The sequence below is a fragment of the Macadamia integrifolia genome, chromosome 8, assembly GCF_013358625.1.
Source record: "Macadamia integrifolia cultivar HAES 741 chromosome 8, SCU_Mint_v3, whole genome shotgun sequence".
Lineage (NCBI taxonomy): Eukaryota > Viridiplantae > Streptophyta > Magnoliopsida > Proteales > Proteaceae > Macadamia > Macadamia integrifolia.
In genome coordinates, this window is record NC_056564.1 from 12,782,526 (window position 1) to 12,793,081 (window position 10,556).

Here is a 10,556-nt window from a genome sequence, read left to right on the forward strand (position 1 = left end):
ATGGGATTGACTGCAACACAAGTTGTAATAACAATATGCAGATTACTTGAGGAGTCCAACTGCAACACAAGTTACAAGACACCCCCCAAACCCCCAAAAAAAAAAAAAAAAAAAAAAGAAAAGAAAAAAGATTCCATTCGAAGAAAGAGTGGACACTCTTCCTATGATTCACTAGGATATAAGGTCAGATTATGGCGATAAGAGTACATTGAATGGACCTGCAAGCTTTCTTTTACCCTCGAAGACAGAAGAATCACAACTCATGTTTTATTAAGGGGAGTCTTAGCAACAGGAATGACAAACAATAACGAATCTTTATCATTAGGATTTAGCGGCCCCTAAATGCTAGAAGACTTTTTTTCTATGAGAATCACAGATATCATTACAAGAAGAAAGTGGAGGCATGCTATGAAGCACATGCAAAAGCTATATAACAGGGGCGGAAGACAAGCAGCGAGTACTCTACCCAACATATCTCATTCATAAACATGTAATTTACATATTGGAGTACAACAACCTTGATTTGGATTAATACAACCACCACCACCACCAAAGTCTTATCCTAACTTAATGAGGTTGACTACATGGAGGTTCCAAGCAAAGATGATCGCAAAGATCTACGCACGATCCGAATGAAGTCTGATCCTGTGTCCAATCCTGGTTTTAAAACCTTGCAGCCAAAAGATCGATAATATGTAGAGGGGGTATTTCAATAGCTTGAAGCATTGCTTGGATGGAAAACTTTTTCCAGGCAGACTATCTAGATTCCTTGATTTACACAAACTAACCCTCCTTTCCCTGTTTGAAAGGCATGGAAGGATGACATAGTCAATTGAGACCATAGCTTGGAAAATGCATTTAGAATGTCAGTGTTGCTGTTATTGGAAGGCAAGCCGCAGGCCTGGCTGAGAAGGTGAAACTGGTGAGCATTCACTGCTCTGGGAGTCTCCCTTCCATGAGTCTTGAACTTGAGCAGCAAACTGCAAATTCCATAACACATCGTCAACAGAAGGTCTGCCAGCAGGTTCCTTGGACAAACACCTGATGCATATTTCAGTAACTGTTTTTAATGATTCATATACGCATGCCTTGCGTACTTCTAGATCAATGATGCTCCTTTGAGCCGCATCATCAGCCATAATGCTTTCTTGTAACTGTATCAAAAGAAAAGGAACAAATTATATGTGAATGTTTTATGCATGTTGAATGCTAGGTTTCAGTACATGTTAGTCAACAGGCCAGATGCCCATCAAGATCTACATCTGGATAGAGCATTAACTCACCTCATTAAGTATTTTTATAGAATTTAATGGAAGATGCAGCTTCTGGCAAATTCCCAGAACTTGTCTTTCATACTAATTTTTTTTTTTTTTTCCAACATAGCATCATCAGAAAGATGGCAGGAAATCTAATGTAACTGTTAGGAGTAGGTGGACAAGAGAGCTGTGGGAATACAGGAAGAAGAATAGAGACAAGAAATCAGGAGGAAAAAGGGCAATGTCATGATATTGTCGGGTATAACATATTCATTCTTGAAAAGTTAAAAGAATAAGAATGCCAGCTCATGCAGCAATATCTCGATGGACTTTCTCTTGAAAGGACCAGACCTAGACATTGGTTGATTAATTGAGGCATCCAACCAGGCATTTTGGCCGGTGAACACTATAGGCCTGCCTGCCATCCACACCAGAATAGATGGAGTTTTCTGAAAAAACCTGCTAGTGGAGGAAGACCTCCTAGGATAAAAACATAGGGCCTGAAGAAGCGCAAAAAGGATTCTCAGTGTAAATCCTGCATAATCCGAATGTTATCATTCGTTAATAACAAATATACAATGCAGTAAAAGTCCCTAGATTCATGAGATATAGAATAACATAGAAGTTATCATGCTTGCATATCCATCATTTGAGTCTCCAACAATTATTCCAATAATTACATATCCGATTTGACCTATGGACGAACATTTCTCACTAAGTGACAGAGGAGAAAAAAATTTGTCCAAACCAAAAGCACTGGGTACTGTCTCACATTCTCTGGTATTTACAGAGTGGTGGAGAAAATTCTGGAAAACAAACAGAGAAGCAAAAGCAAAGTAATAGCGATAGTAAAAGGCAACACCTGATCTTTTAAAATGTCTACTTCTTCTTGGGAAGTGATTGGTCTTCCCACAATGATTTCCATCAAGATTACCCCGAAGTCATAAATATCAACCTTATCCCCATGTCTTGAGCTGCAGGGAGAGAAGATCAATGAAACAGATTAGTAAGGGAAATCCTGCCATAAATCTGTATATCTATATCAGATTGATTCAAACATAATGTTTCACAAGAATTATCATTCAGGGAGTAAAGTGAAACTTTTCCTGGAAGAAAGAGAAACTTATGTGAAGGATGAGTTTGTTCTGTTTCGATGAATTTTAAAGAAGAGTACTAGAGTTATGTCCTCTTCATACTAGCAATGGTGAAGAGTAAATTTACATCCATAATTACATATCTTGGTAAATATATTCTTATTTTCTATCTCATTCTTTCTTTATTTATTTTTGGTACAAACCTCATCCTCCATTCATCATACAATACGAGGATTTGGAAGTTTGATGCCCTAAATTCCATCAGTAAACAACTGTATACCAAACTATATATCCAGTAGGATATTCCATGTGTTGAGATAACAAAGAAACAATTACAAACCTTCCAGCAACACTAGGTTCTTTTGATCCACTAGATGAAAATCCCATGACAGCCTGCAAAATTTGCCAGAGAAGACTGTAAATGCTAGCAAAATTTGATAAACCCAAGAAAAACATTTTTAAGGTAAAAGGAGGCTATTTTTTTTCACCTTCCCCATATTTTCTGTTAATAAAGGCAGATTATAACTGCTAATTTTGGCAACAAGGCTCTGATCTAACAGAACATCTGTTATTTTCAAACTATTCGAAAGCACACCGGGAAGAATTCCCATATGCAGGAATTGTATCCCCTTTGCTATGCCAATAGCAGCTCCAATCCTTTGTGTCCATGTGAGTGTTTGTCCTGCAAGCCCCTCTGCAAAAAATGAACCGTGAGATGCAGAAAACCAATAAATGAAATTAAAGAAGAATACTCGAGTCTGGATAGGAGGATAGGAGGGAGGGGCCTTCCCTATCGATGCAGTTGACTTGGTGTACCTGCATGGATAACAGGCTCTCCAACTAAAGAATTCATCCTAGGAGATCTCCAAAGAAGTGTAATGAAAATCTGGAGATAATGAGAACCTGATCTACCATATTATATGGATGTTCGGGATGACTGAGGAATGATCAACAAATTCATTTGCAGAGGTAGACTTTTGAGCTATAAAGATTTATAATGTACTCCACAAACTAATGGGTTCAACCAGCCAAGATGTTACGAATAGCATTGACATGGAAAAAAAGGTCTTCCCCAATCTCCTTCCAGACTCGGTATTTGTCTGATGCAGTTAACTGATAGTAGTAATACATGAGTCCTTTTACCAGAGAGGTGGCTTCTCAGTGTCCTGTTTGATACATATTCAAAGACAAAGAATATTCTGCTGACACTTGAATCATCCAGATAACACTCAAAGCAGTGTCCGAGAGCACTGACCAAATGCCGATGTCTGAGTTTTGAAATTAGTTCAATGTTGTGCATAAAGTGCTGAGTGCTGTATCTCCTTTTCAATTTCAAGCATCTAATAGCGACAAGGGAACCATTACTCAGCGTACCTCTGTATATCTGAGATCATTACAGAAGAAACATGTATCATTAGGTGTAAGTCAAGAAATTTGATACCTATTATTCAGTAGAATCTGAGGAATGAAAAGTCCACAAGAACAGTAAATAACGGTAAGGGCCTCAGCTGGTTATGGTGAGGTCTAGGGATCAATCCCACCTTCACCCAGGAAGATGGGTACCATTGTTTTTTTTCCCAAGAGGGCAGGCAAAAAAAAAAAGGAATCAGAACCAAGTAATGAGGAAAATAGCTGTGAGAAACAAATAAAGAGAAATGGAAGGCTGTTGAATAAAAGCAAATATAAAATATAGCTTTTTTTTTTTCCTTAAAGAAAAACAAAATTCTAACATCATCATATTCTGAGTTTCCAATAACAGAGCCCAGCATAGTCTCTTATCATAATGGGCATTGTGCTGTAAAGATATGTAACATACCTTCCCCCGTAAAATGCACCCAAAACTTACCATATATATGAAACATAGCAAATTGTATTGAAAAACAAACAAGGTCTTGCACAGTAATAAAAGGAGTGGCAGATAGTGCTTCAATTAGTGAAGTTCAGTACTAGGTAACAACAGTAAGAGATGGCATACCTGATCATGAGAACCTTCATTCATGAAAGTTGATGAATCAAAATTATCTGTAGCCTCTTCAAGCTCCTCCAAAGAGAAAGTCCGATAAGCAGGGAGGCCAAGTGTTCCCAGTTTTGTTGTTTGAGATATATACCCTTCAGGCAAGCATAAAAAAGTCTTTAGTATATAACATCATGCACATAAGACCGAACAATTAACTAGATGGCATTCAGAAATCATTCTTTGCTATTTCTAAACAGTTTTCTCTTCTAATGCCCTTCATTTATGTCCAAGTAGCATAGGTACGTTGAGCAGAACCAGATACATTCTTGCATATCCAAGCTGATAATTTAACAAAAAATAGCTAGAGTACATTATTTGCATATAAAGCAAATAAAAAATATATGCAAATAAAAAAAGAGAAACAAATGGGAAGTGAAGGAAATCCATTAACTTCTTGTCTGATGTAAGAATTTGGTGAAGATTCTACAATAAAAAACGAAACAATTTGTGAAATTAATATCTGAAACATGAAGTGATCAAGTAAAGTTGAACTATACTCACCTTGAGAAGTTAAATCTGAAAGAAAAGATAAATGTTGCATGCCAAAGCGGGGGCGGGAGATGAAAATACTTTCTCAATGTGCAGCATCGAAAGGTATTAAAACACAGCAAAAAGCCACGGTTCCAGATTAATTAAGTGTCTAACATCTGGAATTTATTAGTATTTGTATTTTCCTCTCACCCTATCAAGTCATGAGCATGCAGTATGAAAAGAGGAACTTACTTGCATCAGAGAGCAGCTTTGAGGTATACCCGGTTGACGCATTCACTGTTATTAATTTTGTTGGAGGCACTTTAACCTTCTTAGCTTTAACTCTTCTATGAGCCAAGAAAATTAGACCAACAAGCAAAACTCCCCCAAAAATCCCCCCGACCACCCCTAATGCAAGAATTGCTTTAGAAGCTTTCCGTGGCTCCTCTTGTTTGTGAGGTAATATTCCCACAGCTAAAGCTTCATTTCGGCAAAAGGAATATGGATGCTGATTTTGATTTCCAGTATCCAGGCAATTTCTAGCATACAGGACAACTCTGTTCTCAGAATCCGAAAGCAGACAATTTGGCAAACTCCCAGTTAAGAGATTAGAAGACAAATCCACATAAATCAGTTCGGCATTGCAAGACATGTTTACAGAAAGCAACCCATTTAACTTGTTTTCTGCGACATTCAGATAAGTAATGGAAGGCAAAGATAACAACGAAGGCAGGAATGGTCCCATAAATCTGTTGAAAGAGATGTCCAGCCGTTGAAGCTGATAATAGGAGCTTACTTCAGAAGGGATGCCAGAGCTAAACCGGTTCTTTCTGAGTACAAGCGTGATCAGCTTGCTTCCCAGACGAGGAAACAGAGGTCCCAAATAATTATCTTCCAAATCAAGCACTTGAAGGTTTGTCAAACTGGTAAGATCAGGAACCGCTCCAGATAGTCGATTGCTTGAGAGGGAAAGAACTCGAAGATTCTCCATAGTTCCTAACGATTTTGGCAGAGGTCCACTCAAAGAGTTTTTCTTCAAACTCAGAACGGCCAAAACTGGAAGGCTACCCAACCAATCAGGAACATGGCCAGAGAACATATTGTCATCTAGCATGAGCGTTTGTAGCTTCTCCAGAAACGAAATCTCCTGAGGAATTGTACCGGACAAGAAATTTGAACTAATGTTGAATATCTCCAGTGAAGAAAGGCGAGAGATTTTACCAGATAACGGACCCCATAAACCGAGAGACACCAAAGACAAGACTTTCAAGCTCGGAAGCCTAACAAGTGTGGTGAAGAAAGAATCTATCGAGAAATTCTGAGGCAGTGGTGGAGTCCCCTTGCTCTCAATTATATGGAGCTGGGTTATGCTATCTTCGTAGCAGACAACAGTTAGATTCGGACTTGGGTCGGTGTTGCAGAAATCCGTGTTGCCATTCCAGCTGCTTAAAACAGTTGGAAAATTCAAAAGCCCTTGAATTCTGAAAAGGGTCTGAGCATGAGAAGATTGTAGTTGATTTGAATAACGAAACGAAAGAATAACAAAGAACAGGACAAGAGGGTATGAAGGGTGGAGTACTTGAGCCATGGGCGCTGGAGCAGTGGAATAAACAAGCGGTTGAGAAGGCTATAAATGGGATTAAAGACGATCTAAGATTGAAAACGAGACCTGGTTACAAATGTACCGATTTTAAAACTGGTTTTCATCCAAGACGTATTAAAAGAGAACATTGAAGCCATGAGCATCTCCATTACCGGAACTCGGCACAACTCAGGAACGCAGGCCTGCCACACCATAAATAAATACGTTAATCAAGGTGCAGAAATAAACAGGACAAAGGAAAAGTTATAAATTAACAAATTTTTACTCTAGTATGGACAACGAGAATGAGCAATAACTTTTTGCGATTATTTTGATGAGAGACCTAATGAAAACCCTTCTTTATTTATTTTGAACCAATGTCGTCTACAAGGGTCGTGAAAATCAACGAAGTATCTCTCCTTCGGATTACCCACTCCAAGAACAGAAAACGGAAAACTGAGTTTCTGGGGAGATTTTTCTCCCCTTTTTTTTATGGTGTTGGAGGGGGAGGGGGGTAGATAGTGGGGTTATCACTTACGTGCTTAGTTCGTGGTCCACGAAGTCTTCCCTACCAGGAAGCCAAAAAGGAACTGGATTAGATTCTCAAAATTCGCAGTCACAATCGTTGTCAGGAGCACTCGAGAGTGGAGACTGATTTGAGTTCAACAAGCTGAATTAACACTTCCAGTAATCTCATCCAAACTTCACAAGCTTGTTTCTAATCGATCTTCCAACTTTTCCTTCGAGTTCAGAAATAAACCAAACTACAAAAGATATGTTGAGGTTTTTGAGCTGAGAAGAACGAATCCCGCGGCATTCGTTTCATAAGAAACGGGATTCCCAAGAGCTCTCGACGAACTCTTCCATAAATACGAAAACAAGAACATCTAGATCCGCACTGAACCAACTCCAATCATTTGCATCGACACACCCTCTCATGCTGGAATCCATAAAGAAAGCCAAACCACATTGCATCTAAGGAAAGTTAGATCGCGAGAAACCTGAAACAGAAACAGCATCCACGCATTTTCCAGATTCAATAGCATCGTTTGCATCCACAAATTTGTCAGATATGTCACGGGCTCGCAAATGGGATGAGCACCAGAATCCGACAGCGATGGTTTAGAAGAGATCAGTTGCTTTCAAAGACGAAGACGAGGACATTTAAAAATCACGGATCAAGACAATGAGAGAAGAACTTTCGTGATGATGGACCCGGAAATTCACGGCGTTGGAAGTCGGAATGCGACAAAGTACAGATAATGATGCTTTTTTTTTCCTTTCATGAGCAGCTTATCATTTGCTTCTTCGCAATTATGCTTTTGAAAGTTGAAACTTGAGACTCAAACAGTCTAACAGACTCCATTGTTGAAGGCAACTGGCGAAAGCAAAAGCAAGATTTGCACAGAAGAAGAAGAATTACTTTATTCTTTCTCTGCAACATCTGATCTAATCTTCCACTTTTATAATCTTTGACTAGATGTTTGTAATTGTAGAACAGTAGAAGAGATCTTACTTGGTGAGTTAAAGGATTTGATTAGCACTTTGAGAATTCAAAAAAGTGAATTTAAGAAGGAAAGAAATTGAAGAAATGGAATTTCAATCAGAATTCCGACACCTTCTTTCGCTTTCCTTTTCTAGTTCCTGCTTCTGCTGCTCCTTGGGCCCCATCTATAGTCAGTTAATTTTGGCGCCACTGTCTATCTCTCTCTCTCACACATACACTCACCGACCTTAATCAGGTAATTTAAATTAGCAACGAAATTAAAAAATTAAGTTCGACATTATAACTAATTACTGATAAGACCAAGGTTCTAGAAGTGAGAATCGGTGACGAATTGTCGGGGTCGGTTCCGATCCGTCTAATCCAGCATTCCAGCTCCGAAGAAATCGCCTGGATCCTTCCACGGATTTTTCTTATACGATCCACTTAATCGGGATCGATGGTTTAGTTCCACATGTACTTCCCACATTTTGAGGAATTGGATTGAAACGTCAGCATGAGATCATAAGATCTATATTTCTCCACAAAATTTGAAGCACTGTAGATTTTGGACTTGCCACATGACAAGATTTGTTATATTATATATAATCTCTCCAAACGTACACCTGTTATCGATGGGTCTATTCACAAAGATCCCAAAATAATGGTTCCCTTCTTTTTGGTAGAATTAAGGGTTTCCACTTTCCAGTGGGAATTTATGCCCATTTTATGGCGCTGGCGTTAACACTTTTCATTTTCCTTTTAAATAGTTCCTTTGGTCTAAGCTCTTGTTTTTTCACATATGGGGTCAAATTAACTGATTTTTTTTTCTTTTTATTAAATGCAAGATCCAGTCCAGATAGGGGACCCACGAGGGATCATTGGCCACATTTATTATTATTATTAAATACTCACCTACGAGTATGTTTCAAGAAGGTAGGGTTTAGGATGAGCAGGGTTTTAAACAAGGAATCAACAATTCCCAATTTAAATTAACAAAGATCAGTTGAATCTATCAAAGTCGATTCCAAGGTGTTTGATTTTTGAAAGCTTGACTACCTTTTATGATTTTACTCCTTGAGCACCTTCTATGATTTTACTCGAGTCTAATTGCCTAGTTGTTCATCCTCAATTACTTTTCTAGTTCAGAATGAGAGAGGATGAAAAAAAAATTAATAATTTATAAGAAAATAGACCTTAACAACATTTTAGCATTCTATTAAGAAGAGTTGTGCTTACAAGAGGTTGCCATATGGATCGTATGAATCACCCGATTTTGATTCATGTCGGTTCTATGAATATTCTTTTGAATAACTTCTTAGTTTTTGTGAATAGCCAAGATATGTGCATATTTGACAATATATTCCATACATTGTTAAAAAAAAAACTCATCTTTGCTTGTCTGCTTTTTTTCCTTGGTAGAAATCCTTGCTTGCTAATCACACATTATCTAACCAAACTCAATTCTCTCGGATACGTTCCTCAAAAATTCAATTCATGTGGATTCCTCCCCCGACTCACGAAAGGATCTTGATGGAACTATCAAATTTGAAATTGAACATAATTTTGCAGAAAAATATCCCACTTCTTTGTTGAAAGAAGACAGGAAACATGTTCAATATCATTTGATTGAATAGATGACTTAGCTCCTTATTATTTGAAGAAACCCTCCACTTCAATTGAATACGATATGAATTACACTTGTCAATATAAAAATAAAACTAATAATAATAGTAAATTAAGCATTGACAAACGAACATGTAAAATGTGAATGATAAGACACACCTAGATATGAAGCAAGAGTAAAATAGGATATTGCCAACTCATATTACATGTGGGGGACACCACTCTTTCACCGAAAAAAGGATGGACAGTACTCACATGTAGCAATATTTATAAGCATAACAGATGACCATAAATGAATTTTAGAGAAAAGAAAACCAGCAAATCTATTAGCTCTGTTTCATTTCATTTGAGTCAGATAATTGAGAGAGGGAGAAAAAGAGAAATGTTGTTGGTTGGAAAGATGAGAGTGAGGACACCCATGTGGACCCATGGCCACCATGCACCTTTGCCCTTAATTAAACACCACCTAAGGGGTTGGTAGCCATTAGCCTGCTTGGTATGAAAGTAGAAAACTCATTCAACTCATCATAATTGAGATTGAGATTGTTTGCTTCAACATGAAAGTAGAAAACTCATTCAACTCATCATAATTGAGATTGAGATTGTTTGCTTCAACAACCAACATGTAATTAAGTTAAGGGGTCAAGAATCCTGTCAATCTAGAATAAATTTTGCCGAGTAATTATATTACAATTTCTTATAAAATATAAATTACAATACAAAGCTTTTGCAGTAGAAACTATGATGTAGTGTTCATCCTTAGTTGCAATGAGATGAGAAAAAACTTGAAATAGATGTTGAATCACCACCACAACAACTGAAAAAACTTCGAACAGAATTCAGGTTGAGTTACACTTGTAGTGCTGTCTTTAAGATAATTGATGTCCTCTACTGCTAAGAGTTGTTCTGCACTTCTACCTCCAAGATAAAACAACATTCCACTAGAAAATGAAACAGTTCTTCTAATTCCTTTTAGGAGCAAAAAGCTACAGCACAACAACCCCCTCTAACCTTACATCAGACTTAG

General features: G+C 37.8%; 1 protein-coding gene across 3 annotated transcripts; it reads right to left on the bottom strand.

Annotated features, from left to right (window-relative positions):
- Positions 1 to 458: 458 nt before the first annotated feature.
- LOC122086499 (probable inactive leucine-rich repeat receptor-like protein kinase At3g03770) lies at positions 459 to 7,938 on the bottom strand. 3 transcript variants are annotated; one of them, XM_042655342.1, is made up of 8 exons: positions 6,959 to 7,938; positions 5,091 to 6,623; positions 4,326 to 4,459; positions 3,494 to 3,734; positions 2,839 to 3,044; positions 2,691 to 2,743; positions 2,119 to 2,230; positions 459 to 1,154 (listed from the first exon to the last, which is right to left on the bottom strand). In XM_042655342.1, exons 2-8 carry the CDS (start codon positions 6,424 to 6,426, stop codon positions 879 to 881), a joined length of 2,358 nt encoding a protein of 785 aa, XP_042511276.1. In that variant the 5' UTR covers positions 6,427 to 6,623; positions 6,959 to 7,938; the 3' UTR covers positions 459 to 878. The 3 variants fall into 3 exon arrangements, with proteins under 3 accessions (XP_042511276.1, XP_042511278.1, XP_042511277.1); XM_042655344.1 differs by lacking the exon at positions 6,959 to 7,938 and adding an exon at positions 6,764 to 6,909; XM_042655343.1 differs by lacking the exon at positions 6,959 to 7,938 and adding an exon at positions 6,738 to 6,895.
- Positions 7,939 to 10,556: the final 2,618 nt, after the last annotated feature.

Excerpts from the sequence above, each read along its gene's own strand:
- LOC122086499 (XM_042655342.1), bottom strand. The coding sequence starts at position 6,426 with ATGGCTCAAGTACTCCACCCTTCATACCCTCTTGTCCTGTTCTTTGTT. Across the intron at positions 4,460-5,090 it reads AAAGCTGCTCTCTGATGCAA|GGTATATATCTCAAACAACA; the intron begins GTAAGTTCCTCT and ends GCTTGCCTGAAG. Across the intron at positions 3,045-3,493 it reads ACTGAGAAGCCACCTCTCTG|AGGGGCTTGCAGGACAAACA; the intron begins GTAAAAGGACTC and ends CATTTTTTGCAG.